The sequence below is a fragment of the Notothenia rossii genome (genome assembly GCF_949606895.1).
Source record: "Notothenia rossii genome assembly, chromosome: 9".
Classification (NCBI taxonomy): Eukaryota; Metazoa; Chordata; class Actinopteri; order Perciformes; family Nototheniidae; genus Notothenia; species Notothenia rossii.
Genome location: NC_136907.1, coordinates 38,102,583 through 38,130,519, shown reverse-complemented (window position 1 = coordinate 38,130,519; position 27,937 = coordinate 38,102,583). Strand labels below are relative to the sequence as shown.

At 42.4% G+C, this 27,937-nt stretch overlaps 1 protein-coding gene across 5 annotated transcripts; it reads left to right on the top strand.

Annotated features, from left to right (window-relative positions):
* The first annotated feature begins 506 nt into the window (after positions 1-506).
* Positions 507-27,937, top strand: asph (aspartate beta-hydroxylase). 5 transcript variants are annotated; one of them, XM_079649969.1, is made up of 12 exons: positions 507-690; positions 10,271-10,429; positions 12,962-13,006; positions 14,792-14,860; positions 21,973-22,062; positions 22,492-22,563; positions 22,934-23,040; positions 23,172-23,252; positions 23,358-24,054; positions 24,551-24,661; positions 24,803-24,847; positions 25,718-27,937. In XM_079649969.1, the coding sequence occupies exons 1-12, from the start codon at positions 648-650 to the stop codon at positions 25,723-25,725; spliced, it is 1,527 nt and encodes a 508-aa protein (XP_079506095.1). In that variant the 5' UTR covers positions 507-647; the 3' UTR covers positions 25,726-27,937. The 5 variants fall into 5 exon arrangements, with proteins under 5 accessions (XP_079506095.1, XP_079506094.1, XP_079506093.1 ...); XM_079649968.1 differs by lacking the exon at positions 507-690 and adding an exon at positions 8,751-8,988 and having other exon boundaries at positions 24,806-24,847; XM_079649967.1 differs by lacking the exon at positions 507-690 and adding an exon at positions 8,752-8,988.

Genomic DNA, 27,937 nt, shown 5'->3' with positions numbered 1-27,937 from the left:
GAAGATTTGGATATTTTGAAGTTTGCAGGCAACTGTTTCACCATATGTCTTTTTTAGTATATAAATAAAATGGAAAGTTATCTTATAGTAGTTTACAGTATAGTATTTTTCATTACAACATCCCAAAGACAATTTGAACTTTGCCTAACTTAAACCATAGCCTACTGCAAGCCAATATTAAAATGAGTTTGACGATAGGAGGGTTATTGCCCTCTCAAACTATCTTTAATGTTACGTTGTGACATGTTTGTGCGTGGATTCTGATGTTTAAATAAACATTAGTGTAGAGAGAGAAAGGGTCTTCCATCTTGCCACGTTCCAGAGGAACGGGAGGGGGGGGGCAGGGCAGAGATAAATCCCATGGGTCGGAAGTAGATGGGCGGGACTTGGCCTCTCTATCCACACGATTGAATAAGTGAGACGCCTCTTCACATCGACTGGTTCAATAATTCTCCTGCTCCGCCCATTTGTGTTGACCGGGTCTTTCATTGGTTTAGAGAGCTGTCAGTCCCGAGGTTTACTGGTGGCGCTGGGTTTTATGAGGCAGGAGATTTTTTTGTATTTCTTTTCACTGCTAGAAGTAGAGCCTCCGGCCGCTGTTGTGCTCTCCCTCAGACGTTTACCTGCCCTGCGAACTGATATCCGCCATGGCTGCTAAGAAAAACGCTAAAGTGAACGCGAAGCCCAAAGGTAAGTTGCTTTTGTTGCTCGGGCAGGGTACTGGTGGGAGGATGCTGCAGCCGTCCGCTCTCACTGCAGGCCTCTGAAGTGAATCTGTTAGCAAGCTGTTCTTTCATTCAGGGCCCTGGTCCTGCTAGCTAGCTTCGTCTACCTTTAGGAGCTGTTAACGACGTGCTAGCTGCTCCGTGCGAGTGAAACGGTTTAACGGGAACGTCACTTAAGCTGGGTTTATGGAGCACGTAAACACTGTCTCTAAGCTTCCTGTTATTAATGCGTCCACAAATTAACGTAACATTAACCGTACAGGGCTACCTACGTCACAGATTAGAGTTTACCAACGTTAGCTCTGCCTACATCTTTCAAACTGAGTTCTGTATTAACAAGACAAGCTATCAGGGTCCCGCCTCCCTACTGAACACTCTGGCTCTGTGAGGAGCAGCTGGGTCTGCTGCAGCCTGCCGGGAGAGTGGGCCGGGCTGACACCGGGACGTTAGGCCCCTCAGCTCCAGCAGTGGGACCAGTTGAGCCAGCATTGCGAGTTTGTGTCCCCCCCCCCGGGCACCACGCCCCCAGTGTAGGACGAGTCACTCTTCTAAATGCTCACGTGTCAGTATGAGAGGCTTCGGTGGTGTGGCATATACGTGGCTCTTTGGGGGTCCCCATTGCACCCCCGTATATGCACTCTTTCTGTTCTGCTGTTCTTGTGCAGAATATTGCACACCGTTCCAAATACAGTGAATCTATAATTACCTTGCACGTATCTTAATTCCATAACAGACTCGTCATGTCGCAGTTTATTCCCATTATAGTATCCCTTTTAAACACAGGCTGCAGACATATTGTGTAAAAGCTCCTTAGGAGGGGTTCCATTTTTGCATTCTTATTTTACTTACCGTACTGATGTACTGTGTGTGTATAGATGATTCCGCAATGTGTTCGTACTTAATACAAGAGGCTAGTATGGCACACTATGTCCTGTAACCACACAGGACTGTAAGGTCCTCCTATACTACAATACAAGGTGACTATCCGGATACTACAGCAGTACTATGCAAAGCACAAATAAAATATTAAAAAGTTAGATATATTATTATATAACAAATCATGGTTTGAGAAAACATTTGGCTGCATATGTTGACGACGTTCAGCGCGCTACACAGCACACTCAGATAAACGGGCTCATTATGGCACACCGACGGTAACACAGTGCTAATGTATGCACAGTTTGCTGTTTGACTGATTGTAGCTTTATCTCAGATGTCATAACGTCTCCTGTTGAAGCGGATCAAAGGGCAGTGTTGGTTGGAAACATCCAGGGAACAAAATGTTCAGTTTTCCGTCTTCTCACTGGCCACGCCCCCTCACTGTGTGTGTGTGTGTGTGTGTGTGTGTGTGTGTGTGTGTGTGTGTGTGTGTGTGTGTGTGTGTGTGTGTGTGTGTGTGTGTGTGTGTGTGTGTGTGTGTGTGTGTGTGTGTGTGTGTGTGTGTGTGTGTGTGTGTGTGTGTGTGTGTGTGTGTGTGTGTGTGTGTGTGTGTGTGTGTGTGTGTGTGTGTGTGTGTGTGTGTGTGTGTGTGTGTGTGTGTGTGTGTGTGTGTGTGTGTGTGTGTGTGTGTGTGTGTGGTTCTGGAGCAGTAGTGGGTTAACTAACCCAGTAGTGGGTTAACTAACCCACTACTGAGAAAGAAAGGCCTATGGACCATACATGTGTTTATTTGAGTTATACCATTTGATCCAACACAGAAAGTGGCTTATCAAATATTGACTTTGGCTCTAACGGAACATCTTGATGGAGTATAAACATTGAATTGTATGCCAGGTGTTTTTGAACATCCCAACACACTGTTTAGCGACATTCTTCCTGAATATCTGTAGATGTGCTGATTTTATGCTTCATTGATCTGTGAGAATACAAGAAGGATGGGATTTTAATAATTAGTATATATTTGCACTTTACTCAAATCTTAGCTTTATTTGTCTTAGCCAATTAACCTTTGGCTTTTACCTTGTTACATCTCTTTTTTTATTTTCTACTTTATACATCAATTAAATCCCTCAGGCTCCACATCCCCCCTCCAAAGGCCTTGCCGTGGCTAAGAGGTGCACAGCTGAAAGGGTAAAATCCTGATCTATAAGTCTTGGATTGATGTGTGATGCTGTGTCGTGTTCTTGGCATGTGCAAGAGTGTGTTTTTAATGTAATCATTTAGATGGAAACATCCCCATTTGTTGACTTGGTGCTACAGTTTTTGCAAATGAAGAGGTACAATTATACACGAGAATTTTTATGGATTTTATTAGGGATGCTCCGATCGCCAATTTTGGGGCCGATTGCCGGAATCAGTATCGTACGAGTGGGCGGGGCCTATGGGGATCTTCCATTTAAAGTGATGTTTAAAACTCAGTTAATGGGGCTCATTCACTGGCGCTTCCACAAACGACAACCAACATAATTATTACATTCAAAGGAAGTACATTATTCAAGTTTACATTAACTTTGGATAATATCACGGGAGAAATGAGTGGAAACGCTCTCTTTTCCTCTCCCCCCCCCCCCCTCTCTCTCTCTCTCTCTCCTGACAGTCTGTCAGTATCTCATGCAGCTCACTGATCCAGTAAGCAGTGACCCGACAGTGAGGAATAAATATATTTATAACTATTTTCAATCAATCAATGTTTATTTATATAGCCCAATATCACAAATGTTACATTTGTCTCAGTGGACTTCACAGTTTGTACAGAATATCAGTATGACAATACGACACCCTCTGTCCTTAGACCCTCACATCGTACAAGGAAAAACTTCCAGAGAAAACCCACAGTTTAAAGGGAAAAATGGGAGAAACCTCAGGGAGAGCAACAGAGGAGGGATCCCTCTCCCAGGACGGACAGACGTGCAATAGATGCCGTGTGTAAATTGAGAAGATAATACATTTGCAACATAGGTAGTCCAAATGTTTGGAAATGCATGTGTGTGTATAATGGGAAGATGAATCCACGAGGATATCCATCCAGGACTTATGATCCAGGACCACAGCCACGACTCGCGATCCAGGGCTCGCGATCCAGGACTCAGGACCACAGCACTGAGTTCCCGTTAGAATATGTTTTCGCCGGTCAACATGTCCATTAAAGTTGAAATCTTCCGGACAAAATTTGAAAAGTGCCGGTCTAAGGTCTTCTTTGTTATCTATTGAGCTTTAAAACTAATTGATATGATTCGATATTAAACAAACTAATTATTGTAGATTAACTATTCAAAAGTGTACAGTAACTTACAATAACACGGGAATAATGAACTGAGCGCTCTCTCCCTCTCCTGACAGCCCGTCAGTAGCATGCAGCTCGCGGATCTGTAAAAATAAACATATCTATAACTAGTTTAGGTAGTTTGAGAGGTCATTAAAATAGCTACGTGTGATATTCTAACCTGAAGAGTGTGTTTTGTCCGCTCACCACTGCATGTGATCATGCAGAGCTGCGTGTCGACTCGTCAGCAGCAGCTGATCGCTCTCTCCCGTCAGATTAGACTTCACTCGCGTTTATGTCCATATCGATCAGATCCAGCTAGTTCTAGCTAATGATAGGACTACCTGCTTATTAAGAGACACCTAAACAATAAGCGTCGCTATGCAACCGGGTGAGGACGCAAAGTACAGCGCTATGCATTTGTTTACATGCCCACCGGAACCCCGAGGCATTACCAACAGACCAAGGCACAATCACCCCATACAGGACATCTTTCTCCACATTAAGTGTTAGACATTAGAATTGACTATTCTAGCATCCCTAGATTTTATAATAACATTGCTCTTTTTAACCCAAAATGTAAAGCAAAAGCTGGGGTTCTCTTTAGTTTAAAAATCATTCTTAGCAAGTTAAAATGTTAACATAAAGTAAAGCATGATTCATCCAGCATTACTAATATAGTCTATATAGAGAGTTGACTGGAGCTATGTTAAATGTGTCGTGTAGCAGGAGTGGAACATGACCATTACAAGTCTGTTTTGTGATGGTGTAAAACCACTGTCCTCTCTGATGTTGGAAATACTGCAGAAACTGCTGCTGTACTGTTTGACCTGTTGTTGCACTGTAGCAGGGTTCTGTCAGTATGGTTCTGCACTAAAGGAGTGGAAGTCATTACCTGCTAGACTCGCCAATCCTCAGTTAGAAAATGTAGTGGTTTGGTGTTATGGGACCCTTTAAAAAGATATTACAAACATCCAAATGGCCTTCTTCTGGTCCATATTTTTCCAAAATACCTGTTTTTATGAATAGTTGGGTAATGGTCTACAGTGTCTTAGCCTAGTGAATGTGATTGAAATGAAAAGACATAAAAACCTTATGTACACACATGAACATGGACGCATGTTAAAGCCAGAAGGAAAGAAATGAGTGAAGGAGGTGCACAGCAGCCTTAAATAAGAGATAAGAGGAGCTGCTCTGCCTCCACAATGAGTTCTGAGCTACACGGAGAGTACACTGAGCAGAGAGGCTTATTAGTTTGAAGAAAAAGTGTGCACGTGCGTGCACAGTTGTGACTTGGCTGCTGTGGTCCTAATGAGAATGAAGTGTGTAGAAGAACAGAGTGGTATGTTATTGCATGGTTTTTTGGTGTGTTTCTTTCAGGTGGTGCATGACTTACCTTGTGTGTGAGATGTGTTCATATTACACTGAGCCAGTATTGGTTTGGAAAGGTACTCTGTTTGATACAGTGGGAGTTTATCATTCATTCATGTTTATTAAATCAGTAGACTTGTCAAGCATTCCTTGTCAAATTGAGCATACTAATTAATCTAGTTTTATGTATTTATTAGTTGCTTGCTGTTGGACACATTTAAACTGGGAAAATAACAAAAACTTCATCACTATATCAAGACCTGAATGTGTAAACCTGTCTTTCTTCTTGTGTCAAATGTCACTATACAGGTGTTTCAGAAATAAACAGCCCTGAGGTTTACCTTGTAGCTAGAGTAACATTTCTCTGGTCGACTTCATCAGAAAACATTGTATGCGAACGGATTCCTGGGCTGGGCCCCGCCGTTTTAAAGCTCTAGCACAGGGCTCTCCAACAAGTTGATCACGAGCGGGGAAGCTTTTCAGTAGCTCGCAGCTCGCGGTTCACAGACTGTAGAAAGAATCCGACGACAATAAATGCACCTGAATCAGCCGTGTCGCTGTGGCTCAGACACAAATGGATTTATGTTTTAAAAAATACTCGCGTTAGCACCATGTCAGGTTTTTGGTGGATGTAATCAAGTCTTGGATTACAGAGTATGCATGTCCTCTTGCTATTTTCAGTTGATAAATACTTGTGTAAAGTTTGTGAAGGCAGGAGAAAAAAAGCTTCTGCGATCACTGTCTCCTCTCTGTTCCTCCAAACCCTGCCCCCTCCCTGAAAATAATGAGTGACAGGCTGATAGTAACCTGATAAAAACTTTATTATTTACTTAATCACTGGTTGAGATAAGATGAAGCTAATCTCATACATTCTTGGGATTTATGTAACAGTAAAACAGAATAAGTGTGCACCCACATTCAGTATTTTAGTTTTGATAGGCTTTTGTAAATACTCCTGTTGTCTGCTGTGTTCAGACTCAAGTCATGTTAGTGAAGCCACATTCAGGACCTTCAGTGTCCTCTTTTTAATAGAAGACCTAAGCTGCAGCTAGACTGCAGAAGTATTAGTTTTTTGTTTTTGAGGATGGAACAATTTCCCACACAGATATAGGGAGGCTAGACCTATTCAATTGATTTATTATGGCTCTCAGATGAAGAAAGGTTGGAGACCCCTGCTCTAGCACATCTTCAAGGTAAAAAAGCCCATGGTGTTCGGTCTTGTCTCAACGTGTCTCTATTTTCAGGGCTCGACATTAAGGACTGCCCAATGGCCCGGGGCCATCTAGTATTTAGCTCGGGCAATGAAGCCCCACCTGCTGGTTGCCCGATCGGGCAATCTATTATGCCAGTATTATGCAGCTCGCGGATCCAGTAATGAGTGACCCGACAGTAAAAATAAACATATCTATAACTAGTTTAGTTATTTAATTTGAGGTAATTAAAATAGCTACGAGTGATATTCAAACGTGAAGTGTGTGTGTGTGTTTTGTCCGCTCACCGCTAGTGCTGTGTACCGGTACGCCGAACTGGTACTGGACTTGTAAAAAGTGTCGGTTCAAGTCCGGTTAAAACCGGAACGTCAGGAACCGGTACTTACGTATATTCTCCTTTGTGTTCTAAACCATCTAAAACCTTCCATAGATCGAGAAATTTGCGCTGAGAAAAAAAAAACGAAAAACATTGTTTTGGCTTCTGATATGGCGGCCATTACTGAGCTCACGAAGTCTCGCAAAATATCGCAACTGCTCGCGAGATCTGTGTGACGTCAAGGGAAACTGGCTTAGACATAGTGGACACTGACAGCGTGGGATGCTGGTTGCCATATTTGGTAGTGTTGCTAAGCTAACTCCTTTGTATGTATGGTGATATAGTGTCTGCCGAAAGAGCAACACTTCACCCAGACAATGTCAATATGCTGTTGTTCTTGAACAAGAACACATAGACTTTTACTCTTGCATATTGAATCTTGTATGTACATCACTATGTATGTAGTTGTGTTGTGTAGTTAGTAACACATGTAGAGTTCTAGAAAAGACATGGTGTAGACACAAGTTGGAAGGGGGCACAATAAACCTGACGAGTTTGAATTTGAGTTGATTATGAGTTTATTTTCAATTGATAATTAGCTCACAATAAGTTCACTTTAGTTACTCACACAACTTGACACAAGTCCGGACTTATAAGTCCGGACCTGAACCTGAACCTCTGGACTTGAGTCCGGACCTGAACCTGAATGTGAGTCCAGGTACACAGCACTACTCACCGCTGCATGTGATCATGCAGTGCTGCTTGTCGACTCGTCAGCAGCAGCTGATCTCTCTCTCCCTTCAGATTAGGCTTCACTCGCGTTTATGTCCATATCGATCAGATCCAGCTAGTTCTAGCTAATGATAGGACTACCTGCTTATTAAAAGACACCTAAACAATAAGTGTCGGTATGCAACCGGGTAAGGCCACAAAGTATAGCGCAGCATTATGCATTTGTTTACATGCCCACCGGAACCCCGAGGCATTACCAACAGATCAATGCACAATCAACCCATACAGGACATCTCTTTCTCCACATTAAGTGTTAGGCAATAATAGTCAATTCTAATGTCTATCACATACTCTTCTTGTCTGTCACATAAGTGGTGCAACTGAAGCGGTATTGCGCTAAAGGGAAATTATTTTGACCGGAGAGATTTAGATTTGCCGGCTAACGGGAACTCTGACATCGCCATTTTGTGTGCTTCGCGGATGCGCTCGGCTCCTCTCGACTGCTGCCCGGGGCTGCTCGGTCAGCTTCCGGATGAGGAAGCATTCGTTCGACCAACTTACAGTAGATAACATTACAAACATTTTTAACAGGGGCCATAATAGTGTAAATGTTTATTTTGGCAGTTACAACTGAATGTAATGTTTTCTACTTTTTTACATCTGGGAAGGCATTTTTAAGATTGACAAACATCATATGTGTAACTTGTGGCACAATTCAAACGGGATCGAAAGATAACCTTTCTCTCCCCATTGACTTCAATACATAATTTTTTCGAAATAAGGTCCCATGGGGAGGAAGTAGATGGGCAGGACTTCGCCTCTCTATTTTAATTTTATATAAGAATTGAAGTCTGCCAGTGCAGATTCCAAAGACATTGTTTACGGTCCCTGGAACAGTGGGACATGAACAGCTTCCAGCCCCTCTGCCCCTGCCTTCAAGGACCATCAGATTCTCTGACTTTTGGCATAGACTTAGAACTGATATACTGACCGTGACATTCCTAGGTAGAACTGGAAATTAATTGATTTGGTTTTATTTGACTGTAAAAAGTTCCTGATTAAGGAGAAAGCGGCTGTCCTTTAAAACTGGCTGTGCTGGGCAGCCTGTCCCTCCCTCCCTTTTTGTCAGGGCCAGCTGGTCCAACAGCACTATATATAGCTGACTTTGACCTCCAGAGCTGAATTGGGCTCATAGAAAAAAGTGACAGAGCACAGGGATAACTGACAGATGAGCAGGAGAAAGAAAGGCAGTAGAGAAAGAGGGGAGCGTCAGACAGACAGAGAGAAGACGACGCTGAGCTGTTAGCTGTCTTTGCTGCCAGTTTGCGTTCAGTTAGTGGGCAGTGATGGGGGATCCTGCCATCCTGCTTGAGTCCGTTACATCTCCTGTTGTCACGGCGATCCCCACGTTGATAGCTGGGGTAACGCAAGGTGAGGGCAACTTTTGTTCAAGGGCTTCAAAGGAGGTTTCTTCGTTGGCTGGAGTTCATTGTGGGGGGGGCCTGGCGGTTGGTTGCTAGTTGATGGATTCAGTGAGGAACATATTGCCGTTTTAACTTGAACTTTCTCATGTGGATGTCTGTCTCTTTAGCCCAGTGGGTATTAGTCAGTAGACTACACAAGATTTGGATGGTAATATGTAACCAAATAATGGGTTAACATTTAGGTTAGTTATGATATTTAAGTAGTATGCTTTCAAATTGTACATGTTATACATTACTTATGGTTCCATCTGATCATATTTATTTTTGGTGAACTTTAATTGTCATGATAGAATAATAAAGAAGTGTTCAGGAAGCCAGTCTGATTTATATTCTCGTCCGACTCTAGGTCAGATGACGCATAAAGATTCCCCAATATGAATTTAAGATACCCAACTCTATTTTGTGTTTCTTTTTTTAACTTTAACCTTAACAATGGAATTACTAAAGTCTTACCCTAACTATGATCTCGCTGTATGCGTTTGTCAGACTGAGGTTAAACTGCAATGTTACACTGTAGATTTGAATATACCCTACTATGCCAAGTACTGTGAGCTATGTGTGTTGAAGTCTGTTGCATAACACTTGACCTCGCTCCATGTATGAGACTCCAACACCTGTTCATTCTCTTTGCTGCAGTCTTTTTCACATTTGCATTGTGGGACTTCAGCACCCATGGGACAACTTGTTTTGGCTTTGTTATGTTTCCATCACCTCATAGCCTTTCCCTCAAGCCGGTTCTGATGGATTATTGCAGATGCAGGTGATGACATGATGATTCCTTATAGACAAGCCATGTTTGAATGTAACACTTCCCTTATAGTCCATCAGGTCTCTCCACCTAAGCTTGGTTAGTTCTCCTCCTGTTTGAAAGCAAGGAAGGGGTTTTAACAATTATGGTGGGAAAAAGGTCAAGAGATGGCGGCGCAAAGGTTAACCAATCGAGCTCATCCCAGGTTAACAATATATTTATTTTAACAGGGTTATTTTTCGTAAGACATTGAGCCTTTTATATAATTGGTAGTGTTCCCTCTGATGCAACTAACATTGGCTGCCAACTTAAACATTTAAAAACTGTTTATATGAAGATGTGCACACTAACACAATGTGTGCGAGGGATGCATTAGCTGATATTGATTTTTGATAGATTTGTGACATTATTATCTTGAATGTACAGCATGACTTTGAGTTCAAATGTGACCCTAACATCATCTACTGGCTTTTGGTTGCAGAGGCTACCAAAACCTCATCAGCCAATAAGAATGGGAAGAAGGCTGACTCTGGGTCCAGCAGCAGCTTCTTCACCTGGTTCATTGTCCTGGCCCTGCTGGGTGTGTGGACCTCGGTAGCTGTGGTCTACTTTGATCTGGTCGACTATCAGGGAGTCCTCGGTGAGTATTGGCTGCCTCACAAATGTGTGTGTTAAAGAGTCTTTCTGTAATATCTCACACTTCATGCACGCTGCTGAAAAGGTGTGGTAGCAAGTCCTATGGCATTTCTCTCCCCTCACATACAGGTCTGTCTACAAACATGTGCATCTGTCACCTGTCTGAATAAGAACCAGTCTGACTATGATTTACCATTGTCACATAACAAGCAGTGTTTCCAACAGTGTTCTACAAATGTACAGTCGTTCATAAGCCTACGTAGCTCTGTGCATAGGCTTATATTTGACGTCCTACATGAGTGTTTTTGTGTTCGCTAAAGTGCTTATCCGATCCTCAACCCACACCCTTCATCAGCTGCCAGCTGAAAGGATCTATTTCTGTGAGAATCACTGAGCAGTCATTCCCAACCTGACATAAGTCTACTTCAATACACCGTATTTATGAAAGTGGTTCTCAAATCTGTCTTAAAAATTATGGCAACTGAGTTCTTCACTCTCAAATAAAGTGAAGAAAGAAATTGGTCTAACACATGTTAGTTTAGTCTTTGAATACACGTGGGCATATACAGTGGGGCAAAAAAGTATTTAGTCAGCCACCAATTGTGCAAATTCTCCCACTTGAAAAGATGAGAGAGGCCTGTAATTTTCATCCTAGGTATACCTCAACTATGAGAGACAAAATGAGAAAAAAAAAAATCCAGAAAATCACTGTCTGATTTTTAAAGAATTTATTTGCAAATTATGGTGGAAAATAAGTATTTGGTCAATAACAAACAAACAAGATTTCTGGCTCTCACAGACCTGTAACTTCTTCTTTAAGAGCCGCCTCTGTCCTCCACTTGTTAACTGTATTAATGGCACCTGTTTGAACTCGTTATCAGTATAAAAGACACCTGTCCACAACCTCAAACAGTCACACTCCAAACTCCACTATGGCCAAGACCAAAGAGCTGTCAAAGGACACCAGAAACAAAATTGTAGACCTGCACCAGGCTGGGAAGACTGAATCTACAATAGGGAAGCAGCTTGGTGTGAAGAAATCAACTGTGGGAGCAATTATTAGAAAATGGAAGACATACAAGACCACTGATAATCTCCCTCAATCTGGGGCTCCACGCAAGATCTCAACCCGTGGGGTCAAAATGATCACAAGAACGGTGAGCAAACATCCCAGAACCACACGGGGGGACCTAGCCAATGACCTGCAGAGAGCTGGGACCAAAGTAACAAAGGCTACCATCAGTAAAACACTACGACGCCAGGGACTCAAATCCTGCAGTGCCAGACGTGTCCCCCTGCTTAAGCCAGTACATGTCCAGGCCCGTCTGAAGTTTGCTAGAGAGCATTTAGATGATCCAGAAGAGGATTGGGAGAATGTCATATGGTCAGATGAAACCAAAATATAACTTTTTGGTAAAAACTCAACTAGACGTGTTTGGAGTAGAAAGAATGCTGAGTTGCATCGAAAGAACACCATACCTACTGTGAAACATGGGGGTGGAAACATCATGCTTTGGGGCTCATTTTCTGCAAAGGGACCAGGACGACTGATCCGTGTAAAGGAAATAGTGAATGAGGCCATGCATCGTGAGATCATGAGTGACAACCTCCTTCCATCAGCAAGGGCATCGAAGATGAAACGTGGCTGGGTCTTTCAGCATGACGATGATCCCAAACACACCGCCCGGGCAACGAAGGAGTGGCTTCGTAAGAAGCATTTCAAGGTCCTGGAGTGGCCAAGCCAGTCTCCAGATCTCAACCCCATAGAAAATCTTTGGAGGGAGTTGAAAGTCCGTGTTGCCCAGCGACATTCCCAAAACATCACTGCTCTAGAGGAGATCTGCATGGAGGAATGGGCCAAAATACCAGCAACAGTGTGTGAAAACCTTGTGAAGACTTACAGAAAACGTTTGACCTCTGTCATTGCCAACAAAGGGTATATAACAAAGTATTGAGATGAACTTTTGTTATTGACCAAATACTTATTTGCCACCATAATTTGCAAATAAATTCTTTAAAAATCAGACAATGTGATTCTTGGGATTTTTTTCTTCTTCTCATTTTGTCTCTCATAGTTGAGGTATACCTAGGATGAAAGTTACAGGCCTCATCTTTTTAAGTGGGAGAACTTGCACAATTGGTGGCTGACTAAATACTTTTTTGCCCCACTGTACATGTCATAGCTTATATAACATCGCCATTTTCATCTTTTGATTGTAAAGTTTTTTGAATTTGATAACCATTACATGGTAACATTATTATAGCACCATTGCAGAAACACTCTATTTTCCCACACCAAACATTGTTATCCCTCAAGTCTGTAGCATGTGGACCATCAATTAAAACCTCATCTATATTTCCTGATTCCTACGGTGGATGCATGTCTGTCATTTCTTATCACAGGATACTGTCTCTCACTAATCGGCATTATTCATTTTCAGTTTTCAATTATTTATTTGTGAATTATTGATCTCTTGTGTCTTATTTCTTAATCTAGCTAAGGCTCCAATATGTATGTTTTTTTTGTTGCATGCAGACAAGGCTAAGGGCTTACAAATTAACCTGTCTGAAGCCTTGCAAGGTAAAAATCACTGACATATTTCTATTACCCGTATTTACATGAATGATTGTTGTCTCTGGTGAATATCCTCTCAAAATATTGTCCTCACTCCCTTCTCAGAGCCCTGGATCTAAAAAATGAAGATGCTCCTTTTCAACAGTGTTAGGTTATGCTGGCTGGTAGTAAAGGAACTCTACACAGGTCTATTGTGTTGATGAAGTATTCTTAGACAAAGCCTGTCATAAAAAGTTTAGGGTCTACATTAGAAACCCATTGAAGTGACAACAATGTGGCTGCCATATTAAGACTTGACTGTGATGCATGGATCTGATCTTCATGTTATGTACTTGTTAGAAGATTATTTAGTAGTAGCTATAAAGACAATTTGGAGAGGAAAGTCCTATCCCTGTCCTGTAGGGTGCGCCTATCTCAAATGTTATGTTTGTCACTTACGCAACATCACAATTGGAGGTATAATAAATGTTAACAAAGATGTACCATTCTCTTAAGAATTGTTTTGAAATAGTTATTGATAACTATTTATATTAAACTAACTTTTCTTTGTGCCTGACAGTAATATAATAAAGAGAATGACAATTAAAGAAAATAATCAAATGTATTGTTTAGACACCCATACATTCAGTTGATGTAGTTGTGTTCCATGTTCAGCTGGTTGACAATCTACTGCATTGATCTTAAACTAAACATTTGTCAGTTACTGCTTTAGACCCAGGGCTTCTGTTTCACCTGTATATAGAGTGGTGCAGGAACAAGTCCTAAAACAGGAAGTGAGTTAGCATTTTACTACCAGTTCCCTCGTCCCAGAGCCAATGGGATTTCTCCATAGGATTTTGGAAAATAGCTGGAAATAAGGTCTATGGTTGACACAAATTTAAGAGAAGAGTCACGTTTTGTTCTACGACATTAAATACATCAGCAGCTGGTGATTTCTGAAGAGTTTACGTGTCTGAAAAACGATAGTTGTTAACATGTGGGTGAAAAGGACTACAGAACTTGTCGAGTACGTTGTACGTCATTACGGCGAACACGTAAACACTCCCGCTAAGTTTGTTTGCCCTGTTCTGCTTGAAAGCAAGTACCTGCCTCCTGCAAACTGTTCAAACAAACGCTTCAACTTGTACCATTTAGAATGTGTATGGTTGAATATGGATCTTAAGTTGACGTGACGTTGAAGTCGTGCGACCCTGCTGTATTTCGTTTATAGCATAACGTTAGCATTTTGCTTCTGGCTATTAGATTTATGATTATAAAAGTATGGTAGACATGTGGATATTATCCGGCTGAACAAAACGTGCATTTGTCAAACAGGTTCGTTTTCCACAGACCTTATTTCCAGCTATTTTCCAAAATCCTATGGAGAAATCCTATTGCTTTTTTGTCGAGGGAGCCAGCAGCTTCCTTCCGAGTAAATACGTCATCCCTGCACCACTCTATAACACACTATTTATATCCAACAGTGTCATTGCTTTCTGATTACTCTCAGACATGTCTAGCATGAACCCCCTTTCTGTTGCCTCTGTTTTAGTACCCTCTATCACTATATCTTGATCCCCCTCACATTTAAAGAGATTCACCAAGCTGGTTGTAACCTTTGCTGATGTACCCATTTAAACAAACAGCACAGCCACTATGAATGTGGTTTAATGATTGATGCTAGAGTTAAGATAAGCTTGGTGCATGTCTTTGAGTGTCTGTCTGTGTGGAATGGTGCATGTCAATGTATAGTAAAGCTATTTGTCTTGATTTTTCAAACTGTAAGTCTAAATGTGTTTGTTACTGCTGTAGGTAAACTGGTCGCATACGATACAGATGGCGATGGTGATTTTGATGTCGAGGATGCTAAAGTTCTGCTAGGCAAGTTGATTCATCTCTAATTTACAACTAATGTTGGTGTTTACGATCAGTGCTTTGCATTAGTGGAATCTCTGTCTCCAGTGCCAAACATCTGGAGCTTCTCACGGCATTATGGGGACGAGGTGCATGACCCCCAGTCATCATGCAAGTGGAACATACTTGCTTGAGCATTGCTGGCCACATGATCTCATGTTCCTTAATTACATTTAACAGCGATTTCGGTTTGTCTAGCATGACTGACTATTAAAAAGCTGGCAGGTATCATAGAGAAAATTTCATCAATGAAAAGCCAACTCCTCAATCCTTCCTACCTCTGTGCAGGGTTGCGTGTTTCTGTAACTGCTTTGTTATCTTAATCAACCCACTTTGAATGTCTCTAATTGAAAAGAGTATTAAAGTCTGAATTGGTGTAAGATTCTTAAAGCTTAGGTCACAACAAGAAGGCAGGTGCTCCTCTCCCCTTTTTAACGAAAGGTCAATTAAGGCCACCTGAGGAGTTTATGGCTAACAGTTTTCTCACATGTACCTAATGAGTTCCTCTGGCTAATTTTCATTGTATATAATTCGACACATTGAAGACAACTAGGAGAAGATGATAAAGTGTATGTTTCAGTGTGTCCTGGGTACTGTGATTCCCCTCGTGATGCCTGCTGCATGACACATTTCTGTGTTCAGTTGATATGACTCTCCAACATACTGAATGCTGTACACTAGCTTAACATGTTGGACCAGAGCTGTATGCAAATGAGCTCATTCCAATAGAAGAGTCAACATGTTGAACTGCATAGAATATAAAACATTCATATTTTTGTACCACTATTTAATATGAATATGTTGTGCCTAGTATACTGCTCTCTATTCAGGCATGAGAATCAGTTTGTTTTTGTCTCAATCTTTACATCTCACACGTGTACTAGACTATATTTGAATGTACAGACAACACTTTGCTTGTTTTGCAATATTCATAAAACTAACTATTTGGCTCTTAAAGAAAACATTTAGAATGCTATCATTACCCGCAGTAATCTTTGCTTGAATCTTCCCTTTCGGAAGTACTTGCATTCCAGCTTTTGCTCTGTTTTGTCAGTTATTCTCAATCTAGGCAAAAGGTGGAACTTAAGCCCCACCCACTTCCAGCCTTTCTATCCCTCCAGCAATCCATCATCCATACCACCCCTACACTAATAAGCTCTAACAATTTGCAAACACTTCAATCTCACAGTTTGCTTCATGGCATTAATATACATATCTTTTCGTTTTTTCACATTTATTTTGAAACCTTTTTGTTTCCTCTTCTTTTTCTTTGTCTTGTGTATGAGTCCGTCCCTCCATAGATTTAGTTTTTTTTTTTGGATAGAACCATAGGAAATCTGTGTAATAACACGCACTCATGGCAATCGCTGGTACCAACGTGGCTGTACAGTAAAAGTACATTTTTAGCTAAAGTTAACCCATCTAGGATTTTTAGGCTGTCTCCACATGATAAAGAGTGAGCTGAATTTCCATATTTATAGGAGTACATTCAGTCAGAGTTTGTCAATTAATTTGATTGACCAGTGATGTGTAGTCAGCCAGACCCAGCTGCTTATGATAATGCCTTGTTAGTTCCCTCGCTGCCTAACATACGCCTAAAACTTCTCTTACCTTCTCCTCTTGTTTCTTTTCCACCTCCCCTCTGCTCTAAACCCTCTGACATTATATCATCACATGTCTTTTCCCCCATATATTTTCCTGCCATTTTTATTTTGTTCTAGTTGTTCTGTTGGTCAAGTTTATTCCACTTCCTTTCCATCTCACTTCCAAACGTTGTGCCCACAAACTCTACCCTCCATCCACACATGCCCCCCCCCCCCCCCCACCCCCACCTCCCCTCTTGTTTGCGTAGGCCTGACCAGTGAGGGCGATGGTCAGGGGAAATCGGAGGTTCTGGATTGGTTAGAAGAAGTGGAAGAGGGCGGCTCTGATTGGTTAAACAGTTTCTTCACTTTCCTGTACGGTCTGATAAACCCCCTGGAACACCTGGAGGAGGAGGAGGAGGAGCAGGAGGAGTACCGTGCCTCAGGAGGACTCTACAAGGCACAGGAGGATGACGAGGAGGTTGAAGATGACCGGGGGGTCAGAAAAAGAGGAGCAAATGATAATGGATATCAGGGCCAGAAGATTGTCATAGTCGGCCTACATAACCAATAGCCTCTACTCAACTGCAGCAGCCCGTTTATCCTCTAATGCAATTTCCAACTGCAGGGTGCCAACAGCCCAAGACATTGACAAAATCATTTTTCTGCTGACTTTAGAGTTTTGGAAACTTGACCAATCTAGTCTCTTTAGATATGAATGTCCAGTCCAACATTGTGTTATAAGCTCAACCAATACAAGGTTAACAAAAAAAAAAAGGATATTTTCGAATTTGACAAACGAGCTGCATTCTTGTATCAGCAGAATCTTGAGAGAGTGAATGCCCTTTTTTAAAGGAGTGTTGAACCCTGTGCTGGGATATGGACACGATACTCAGGAACACTTTTTTTAGAACATATATTAATTTGGCACAAATTAGTTGAAACTATTAAAAACATTGAATGCGATTTCCACTTGGACAGCTGCTCCACTGACCCTTTCTCCTATTGCTGCATGCAATGAACACATCCTCAGCCTTTCCTCGGATGTCTGGATGAGAACAAATTTGATTTATAAAGCTGACCACCTGCCAACATCTCGAGGTGGACTAGTGTTTATAGTGATGGTTCTCTGCCACAAGTAATTGATACAATCTATTTTAAAAGTTAAGGTTGAGTATGCAGGCTTATTCCAGGAGGGAAATAGGGGGCCTTGGACTCATAAATGGCGAAATGTTTTTTTGTGATAGTCAAGCTTCATATTATTTGTCTTATGCCATTACTCTGCTAGATAACAGCATATATAACTTATTTTTTTAAATGGCAGACATTGGCATGCCATAGAATTTTTTTTAAAAAGCAAAAGTGATTACATTTTAGGGCCATTTTGCATTCCACAAAATGGAACCAAGCCATGTTTTTAATTTCATGTGCTTTTCTTACTATGTCTTAATTCCCACGCTGCCTAACATATGCCTAAAACGTACCTTCTCTTGTTTCTCTCCTGCCTCCCCTGTGACTAGTCACAATGCTGATTTGATTTAGATCCCTTGGTTCCATTCTTCCTTTTTACATATAATGCACATGTCTTACTCCTACAATAGTTATCAGTCATGAAGCCAACTTGTTTGTTTAGTTCAGTTTGTGGCTGTGCACAAGTAGAATACACTAATGTTCTATTGGTACCCCTCCAGTTAGTTTCTGTTCTGTGTGAACAATGAGAGAACGGGCAGGTGATGCAGAGGCATGTTTGATCCATTAAGCTTCACTCTATTACGACACAGGGTGTGTGTGTAATGAACTTGATTGCTGTTGAATGCATGGAAGAAACCTGATTAAGAAACAGGTTCTTCCTCCTCTGGATTCAAGCTACAGCTTTTCTAAAGAATCATCTACATGATGCTATTGATGCACAAAAACAAACACCGGAAGATGAGTGACAAACATAATTCCATATCCACTCTAACAGGACCCTAACCCATTCCTTTTTTTAAATAAAGAAATCAAAAGAACCACCTCTAAATAAAGTATTTATAAGGATGATGAAAACAACAAACTCCTTCATGGCACAGAAACAGCAGATGTACTTTTCTCTAACTGACAGTGAGAGCATCGTCTCGAGGCTCAGGTGAGCTGCTGACTGTCCTTTTGATGTGAACCATAGTTCATATTAACACAATTCTTGTTCCTGGTAATTGCCATGACTGCTTTATGATAGAACTGAGGCATCCTATGAAAAAGGACTATACCATGCGGTTGTCAGATTCTGCACAGCTGAGGTTGAGTTTCTCCTTGATGTATGGCCAAGTTAAGACGACATAACAGTGGCTTCTGCGACAGAATCAGTGTGGTTTGCTTCAGCTCGAGCCTGAGATATGCTTTATTATGCAACTGGTGGCGACTTGTGTTAATGGACTGATCTCTACAAACAGTGTGACCGCTACAAAGGTATAACCTGGAAACTATCCCAGTGTTGTAACTTTTTGTTTGTTTGCAACATCAGATGAGAAAGCTGGAGGAGCCGGGGCAGGATCAGAGAGAGGTATCCTCCTGCAGCATGTGCTCTTACACTGGGCCACACTAATGGAATAAGATGCAACCTCTCACAAAGCATGCTAATAATCATGGAGTTATTAACCCGATTTCTCAAGTGATGATTGACTTAAAAATGTCTGATTAGAACACCACTATAGGGTAAACATGGGTTTCTCTTCAGTACACTAATGTTGGTCATATTTTTAACAAACTGGTGTAAATCCGATTTTGCATCCGTTTTAAACTGAGTAACATGCAAGTGTGATGTAGAAGTCTACTCACTGCTTGGAGGTGAACGCAACAGTATGGAATGAACCGATTTCTGGTTCTGCACATACCTGTTTTCCAATAACTGAGTGAATTTGAGCATGGTCTTGGTCAGTCTGGAAGTGGTCAACATCCAACAATTTGTTGCCCATCCATTCCCAGAATCCTATCCAACTAAGGATGTGGGCAGGAAGCTTCGTGAGGCTCTGAAGCAGCAGCTGACCATCATCCACGAACGTGTGGAGGCCAAGAAGATCGCCAAGCTGGCTCTGGCTGAGGTCAGACAGCTCCTGGCCGAGGAGGAGGAGAAGCTGGAGCTGGAGCTAGGGAGAGACGAAATAAGAGCCAGAGTGAAGGAACGAGTTGCAACGAGACTGCAAGAGGAAGAGGAGAATATGGAGAAAGAAGAGATGAAGAAGGCTCTGGAGAAACTAAGGAAGGAAAAAGCAAAACAAGTGGATGAGGAAATCAAGGAGGAGAAATCAGAGAGTAATAGGGAGGGCGAGGTAAAGAAGGCACAGGACGAAGACAAGTTGAGAGGGAAAGACAATGACAAAGGAAAGGGGAGCAAATCTGCCAGAAAGGCCAGAAATGAAGAGAGATGATATGGTGGTCGAAACACTGTTATTGGCACTATACATATTTCAAATGATGCCAGAGCTGTGTATAAGATCCTTTGTTTAAAAGGTTAAACAAAGGAATTTTCTAGCTAAAAAGGCTTGTGTTGGTCAATAGACTAGCGGGAGTGACTTTTAAGGGACTGCAATAACCTTTAACAAAAAATAAATAGGCTGTAGTGAGCTGGCACAGTTGCTACACGTTTGGGGAATTATTTGGGAATAACAAGTAATAGTTTTATTTTTATTTGTTTTGGTCTGTACTTTTTGTTAAAGGGTTAGCAAAAACAAATGGGATAGGATAGAAACTGCATAATGCAAAAACAAGTACTGAACTTTTTTTTTCAGTATATGTAGTTCTAATGTTTACATTTTGAGCTTTTCTAAATGTAGGGGGATTTGTGTTCATAACCAATTATGTTTTATTTTGTCAATAAAGTTTTCTGAACCCTGCAAGTGCGTCCTTTCTAATGTGAGCTCTAATCTTCTGTCTGTGGAATCACTGGAGTGCATGTTGGGAAACTATGGACACGCATTACCTAATTCCAACAGCCAGTTTAGGCAATCAAAATAATTGTTTGAATGTGACACAAACGTTGAGCCTAAGCCTATTATAATAACTACTGAATTCATGAAATATCTGATCAAACTCGATTCTGTCAGCTAAAGGAACCCAATGTCATGTTGAGAAGATTCCGAAGGTTCTTCCAAGGTCCTGTACAAGTTCCTCTCTGATACACCACATGTCCCACTATTTAGTTTCTTCTTCATAAGTGTGTATCACTATCATACATGTGGCATATTTGAATTAATAATTAATTGGGGATGCACCGATGCTACATTTCTTGGCCGATGTTAAGAATAACAATTTGGCCAATACCGATGTTCTAATGTAATTTTTTCGACTGTTATTCCACTTTCTGCCATGAAAAACAAATTCTCGCAAAAATGGTTTCAGTTTCAAAGGCTGAGCAAGTTCGTTATTATAACATCATAGTACGCTGTTTAGAAAGTATGCAGTGGATGACCTGCAGCTCTGCCCGCTGTGAGGGGACCGGTGAGCGGAGCAAAACACACCTTTTAGAGTTAGACCTATCACACTTAGCTATTTTATCTACCTCTGAATCTACCTACACTAGTTATGAATATATTTATTCTTTACTGTCGGATCACTCATTACTGGATCAGCCAGCTGCATGAGACGATACTGACGAGCTGTCGGGAGAGAGGAAAAGAGCGGGCCCCGTTTATTATACCCGGGCCGTGTCAACGGAACACTTTTTGCAAACTGCAAATCGCGGATCTCTGGGTGAAATAGTCCCCCACTGCTGACATGTTTTTTATTTGTATTTGTTATATATATATAAACGAACTACGGGTGCCGCATATGTTATGAAGGAACGCGCAAGAAAATAACAAAACCATAATCGACTGCCATCTGTGAATGTCATCTCATTTGCCGATGGTAGGAAATAGATCGAACATCGGCCGATACCGATGTCTGGCCGATGTATCGGTGCATCCCTATAATTAATTAATATGATCTGATATGTTTTCAGTCGGACCGAAGACTCTGCTATGGCTATGTATCCTGTGTCTATAATGTACATGTATATTGTGGCAGCAACTTGTGCATTCATCTCTGAACCAGTCTCTGCTGTCCTGCCTGACTCATCATACTACTTCCCTGATGGCTCCCACAGGATTGTTGACATCCTCGTGGAGTCATCTTCTTATTATAGACACATGCATTTCCAAACATTTGGTCTTTCCAAACATTTGGTCTACCTATGTTGTAAATGTATTATCTTTTCGATTTACACACGGCATCTATTGCACGTCTGTCCGTCCTGGGAGAGGGATCCCTCCTCTGTTGCTCTCCCTGAGGTTTCTCCCATTTTTCCCTTTAAACTGTGGGTTTTCTCTGGAAGTTTTTCCTTGTACGATGTGAGGGTCTAAGGACAGAGGGTGTCGTATTGTCATACTGATATTCTGTACAAACTGTGAAGTCCACTGAGACAAATGTAACATTTGTGATATTGGGCTATATAAATAAACATAATCTATTGATCTCATGTAGGGCTGAAAGAGAAGGCTGTGGTGATAACCTCCCGTAGCGAAGAAGCTGCCGCCCCAGTGAAGATTCCGGAAGCTGAATCCGCCCCACCAGGTACCTCACATGTTCTTTATACTTAATGTTCCTCACAGGAAAATGTTGATAGGACATGGTAACAGGTGTTGCATGGTTACAGGTTTCAACAGCATGGCTGGCTCATCAGTATCTGTTATCTCTAACACTGAACACATATGGATACCACCACAAATGCTGTGCACTGGAAATGTAGGGTGGAGAAGAAGTTAAATGACGTCCCGGTGGGTTGTGTCTTGGGTTGCTGTTAGATGACATGTTTACAGTTCTACTGAGATGTTGGCTGTTAAAGCTTCCCTTGTTGTATATCGATTATTGATAATCTGAAACATCTCCCATGTTATTAAATGTATTGTCATTTCCATTCAGTGACATGTGGCCAATAAAGGCCCACTCTTGAGCGTTGAGTTTGATCGGACATAACGTAACATATCCGCCCCCTCTCCACAGCTGTTTTTGAGCCTGAGCCTGTGGATGTAGTTGAAGCTGCTGCCGCTAAGGACACCTCTGCACCTCCAGCAGGTACCTCAGTGTGAATGGGTGCTAATGTTTGCATGTGACAAGAGTTAGAAAATCATCCCTCAATTCAGGCAGTTAAAAAAAGCAGAGAACAGATTTCTGGTTCAATATGTGTGTTTTCACGAGAGAATAGATGGAATATTCTGTCCTCTTTTTTTGATATCGTATGCATGAAGTATCGTCTTTGAGAACTCTATAATCATTTGAGTTTTAGATCCAGGTATGGAAGGAAGCATTAGGCAGTGAGAAACATTTCTACCATCTTTTTGTGTCTTTTTCACGAACTGAAGATGTCTCAAATGGACTTCAGAATGAAGGCTGGGCTTGAACTGTGACGTGTGTAAATCTCTCCTACTCTCTTATCCTCCTCCAGAGCCTGAACCAGAGGAAGCACCCGAGGTGGATCCTGAACCTGAGGCGGATCCTGAACCTGAGGCGGATCCTGAACCTGAGGCTGAACCGGAACCCGAGGCTGAGGAGGTTGGTACAGGCCAAGTCTTATTTTATAAAACGTGCAGTGATTAATGAGGCCCTTCAGGTAATCAGTTCTATGTAGTCTGGTCACTAAAGTAAACCTGTTAATGGCATTCGGGGGATGATTATGTTTTCAGGTTATTGAGGAAGATCCAGAGGTGCTAGAGGAGGAGCTTCCTGCTGTGGAAGAGGAGGCCCCTGTGGAGGAGGCCCCTGAGGTCTGTAGCTATGATCATTTGCGTTCCATCCCTGATTGACAGATATATGCTGATGTTTTTCTAACAGCTTAAATAAACATTCTTTGACCTTATTGCTGGATCCAGGCTGAACTGGTGGAGGAGGTGGAAGAGATGATGGCAGACCAGCAAGAAGAGGAGGCAGCCGCTGGAGAGGAAACGGAAACAGAACCAGCTCGGGAGGAGGAGGAGGCCGTTGAAGAGGCTGTGGAGGAGCCTGTGGCAGAGGTGGAGGCTGCATTTGAAGACACCGAGGAAGAGGCTGCTGCTGAACAGGTGGCATCAGAAGTTGAAGAGGAAGCTGTTGAGGAGCCTGCTGAAGAATATGAAGCTGCTGAAGAGCCCGCTGACGAAGATGCAGCACCTTTAGAGGAGTCTGCAGAAGAAGCTGTTGAGGATTTAGCCAAGGAAGAGGAGGCAGCACCTACAGAGGAAGAGGAGGCAGCACCTACAGAGGAAGAGGAGGCAGCACCTACAGAGGAAGAGGAGGCTGCACCTACAGAGGAAGAGGAGGCAGCACCTACAGAGGAAGAGGAGGCAGCACCTACAGAGGAAGAGGAGGCAGCACCTACTGAGGAAGAGGAGGCAGCACCTCTAGAAGAAGCTGTTGAAGAGGAGGCAGCACCATCAGAAGAAGTTGTGGAAGAAGAGGAAGAGGAGGCAGCCCCCTCAGAAGAAGCTGTGGAGGAAGAGGAGGCAGCCCCTTCAGAAGAAGAGGCGGAGGAAGAGGAGGCCGACACAGAGGCAGCTCCAGAAGAAGTAGAAGAGGAGCAAACAGAGCCAGGTAAAGCAGGAGTATTTCATACAGTCAAGAACTCCAGTGACTGACGCCCTTACAGTTAGGTGAGTGTTAGATCGTTAGATTAGATGGGAACTCCTCAGACCAGTAAAGACATTAGATAGATCATTCTATACCAAAATGCTTCAGTGCTTTAAGAGGCTGTGGCAGACTACGTTTAGCCAGTTAAATGGTGACCTCCTTGAGATGACACTTACCGTCCCCCTCTCCCCTCATCCCCAGTAAGGGATGTATCGCTTATATATAATGATGATCTAAAAGAAGAATCATCTGTTTGACATTTTGAGGCTCAGTGAAATCTATGGATTTTGGTCCATACTGAATTGTGTGGAAGTATGCCAGTGTACATTATTATCTTTGTTTAATACACTGCATAGGTCCAAGAGATCTCTTACTGAGCACGGTGTGTGGCGGCTGTTAGCAAGACGCCTCGTAGCAAAAACTTGGTTAATGGTTTCAAATGTCTTTGTTCCACCTTCAGAGGCAGAAGAAGAAGCACAGGAAGTAGAGGAGGAGGAAGCAGCAGCAGCAGCAGCAGCAGCAGCAGCAGCGGAAGCAGCAGCAGCAGCAGCAGCAGCAGCAGCAGAAGAAGGTGGGCACAATCGCACACGCCTTCCAACCATAGAATGGATGCACTGTGCATAAATGGGGCCACAGACTTTGTGAGGGGATAACTTTACAATATGTTTAAGATCTCGTGGATTTACTTGTGCATCTTTGTCTCTTTCTGCAGCAGCTGTGTTTGAGACAGAGGAACAGATCCAGGATGAGCCCATCGGTAAACATTGTTTTTATTCACATTCATGCTCATCGGGAGGATTGCTATTGTATGTGTCCGCCACTGCTGAGTGAACAGGACACACATATATATACCTTAGGAAGCTGAAAGGAGAGAATGTTTGGTATATATGAATAAACATCACAATTACTGGTATCCATCAATCCATCTTCATTGGCTTACCCAAAGTCGGGTTGCGGAGGTTAGCAGTTCCAGCAGAGGGCCCCCAACTTCTCCGTCTCAGCTCTCTCTTCATCATAGCGGTGTAGTAGAGCTCGCGCTGCTCGGGTTCTCCAGCCCATTCAATGCTCCAGCACCCCTTACTCAAGAAAAAGATCCCAATAACTTGAACTCATTAAGGACTCATTCACTTAGGGTAAGGACACCATTCCCTACGTGGAGTAGACAGTCAATTGGTTTCCTGCTGAGACCCATGGCCTCTCTGAAGGTCGCAGTCCGATGAAGCCATCAGAAGCACATCATCAAAAGCAACCCCCCGGGCTCCCCGACTATGCCTAGAGATCCTGTCCACGAATATCACAAACAGGATTGGTGACAAATGGAGCCCTGGCGGAGGCCAAGCCTCACCTGAAACTAGTGTGTCTTACTGCCCAGTCCCGCACACAGCTCTCACTTTGGATGGCCCTGCAGTGTTGTCAAGACAACCTACATCCTCTAGTTGATACATCTGAGATCAGCTGGTTGTGGATGCTAACAAGAATGTTTTAATTTTCAATGAGCCTCAACCGACAATGTTTTCTTTCTTTTTATTGTGGTTATTCTAAAGTTGGTATTAAATATTATTCTATGTAAGCTGTATGAACCCTGGTTGCATCAGTAGACTCAACTTCCTGTTTGTGCTCTCCATAGAAACGTAGAGCCTGCCGTGGTCGTCGTGGTGACGGAGAAGGGACCCACTGACCTTGCGTCAGCACCGTCTGAGTGTGATGATGCACCTCTCCACCTCCAGAGAAACAATTGAGTGGTCATGACAACACTCTCCCCATCCCTATGTTTTCACACCTTCCATAAACTTTCCTTTTGCTGTTCATTTGTGATTATCTATGAATTGTTCCCTGATCTGGTACTCCTGATTTACCCTTCTTTTCTTTTGAATCAACATTTGTTTTTCTTTCAGTAGATAGTCCATTTCTTTTTTGTCAGGGGGGGGTTCAGTTCAGTGTGAACTCAGCTCCATCTGCAGTCTGCAGAGTCCAATCTGTAGAGCGGGAACTTTATTTTGAAGTCTCAGTGATGTAGTCTGGCTTCCTGCATCGGAATTCTGTTGCCCAGTAACTGAGGCTGCAGCTGAGCCGGTGTTTAGCAGTCAGACTGAGCGAGCTCTCCGCAGTCAGCTGTTTGACATAGCAGGGTCAAATGTGAAGCTCTCCTCTGGTTCTGAACGCTGCAGCTTCCTCTGTTGCAGTGCTGATCAGAGAACATTCCACTCAGCTGTGTTTAGTTCTGCTCAGTGTTTCTATGCAAAGCTGTGGTGGTGTCTGTCCCCCCCTCCCCCCAGCCGTTTATTTACCACTCAGTATGTGTTGAATCCAGGATGAGCCGTGTGCTAGCATGTGAAGAGAGCGTGTGTGTTAGTGTGTGTGTGTGTGTGTGTGAGCATGTCCTTGTGTGTTGGCAAGTCTCTTTTACTAGTCAGACCTTTGTGTGAGCCGTTCGTGTCATGAAGTCGTTTTTAAGAGCTGTAAACTTTTTCTTCTGGTGGGTTGTACATCTCCCTTTACCTCTCTGTGTGTCTGAGTTCTGTCGAATCCTAGCTATTTCTTTTTTCTTATTTCCAGATATGAGTACCAAGACCATCTAACTAGACTAAAAGATAATCTGTTTGAATACTTTCTAATTAATATTGAGCTATTTAGGTTTAAACTGTGATGTTAAGAATGGATGTGTCCACGGATGTACAGGAGCGTGACATGAAACGGGTAACCCTTTGTGATCTGGCCTCCTGTGTGAAGGCCCTACAGCTCACACAGGGTTACATGGATCAGACGTCATGTTCCTGTCAGCCAACCCCAGCTGACGGTTAATGACCCAGCCCTTTGTTTTCATCCTCAGTGGCTGGTGTTCAGCTCAAAGGGAAACTTTCTTTAATCCCTGTTGCCCTTTCCTTTGTGAGGTCAGAATTTGTTTCATTGGTCCATGGTAGTAGAAGATCACAGATCAAAACTTCCTCTTGCATCATCGTATAGCAGAAGTGTTTTGAAGCTGCTTGAGTGTTGGCACCTTACTGTCCTCAGGGAGGGGTCTGTCTGCAGGTAAAGCTCCTGTTATATCACAGCAGGTATGATCTGGACACTAACAATGGGTGCAGCACTGTGGAAACAAAACACATTTCTGTAGTGATACTGACCATAAACAATATGTAGATCAACATTTACAGTAAAAAAATGTAAACACTTCTGTGAAAAAGATACGCCGGGTAAAACATACCTCTTATATTTTGTTCTCCTATCAGGGTGTCGCCTTCCCACGTTATTTGTGCTCCTGACTCGTGACACCAGATTGTTTGTCTGGTGTGCAGAAGTGTTTTTTGTAGAATGTCTTGCCCACTAGCTGGTCTTTTCTACTTCCTGACACTTTGTAAGTCAATGTGAACTGTAAAACCTTTAACATTAAAGATTACAATCTTTACCAAGAGAGAGCTTCTAGATTTTTAAAAGGAAAATTTTTTTAAAAGGACATGGAAAAATAAAATTAAAAAAAGTTTTTTTCTGAAAATGCTTTAAAAGCTTTTTGTAAAGCCATACGCTATTTTGTGACGGGTTAAAGGAGCTGTGCTACTTAATAACAAAAACAAAATCCACACTACAGCAACCTGGTGAAAGAGGGTGATCATGTGAGATCAGCAGGGAAGGCTTGTAATGACAGCGCTGCTCCCAGACAGTGTTGAAGCTCCACCACAGGTAGACAGTAGACAGGCTGCTGCTGGTTAAACTGCCCCTCTTCGCCTCACTGTCTCAGCACATGTTCTGTACACACTGATGACAGTGAATAAATTATTATGAAGTAATGATGGATTGTCAGTTTTCTGTAACTGATCTGTTGCTTTAATAAAAGGTTTGGGACAACTCA

Excerpts from the sequence above, each read along its gene's own strand:
- asph (XM_079649967.1), top strand. The coding sequence starts at position 8,904 with ATGGGGGATCCTGCCATCCTGCTTGAGTCCGTTACATCTCCTGTTGTC. Across the intron at positions 24,055-24,550 it reads AGAGGAGCAAACAGAGCCAG|AGGCAGAAGAAGAAGCACAG; the intron begins GTAAAGCAGGAG and ends TTCCACCTTCAG. Across the intron at positions 24,662-24,802 it reads AGCAGCAGCAGCAGAAGAAG|CAGCTGTGTTTGAGACAGAG; the intron begins GTGGGCACAATC and ends CTCTTTCTGCAG.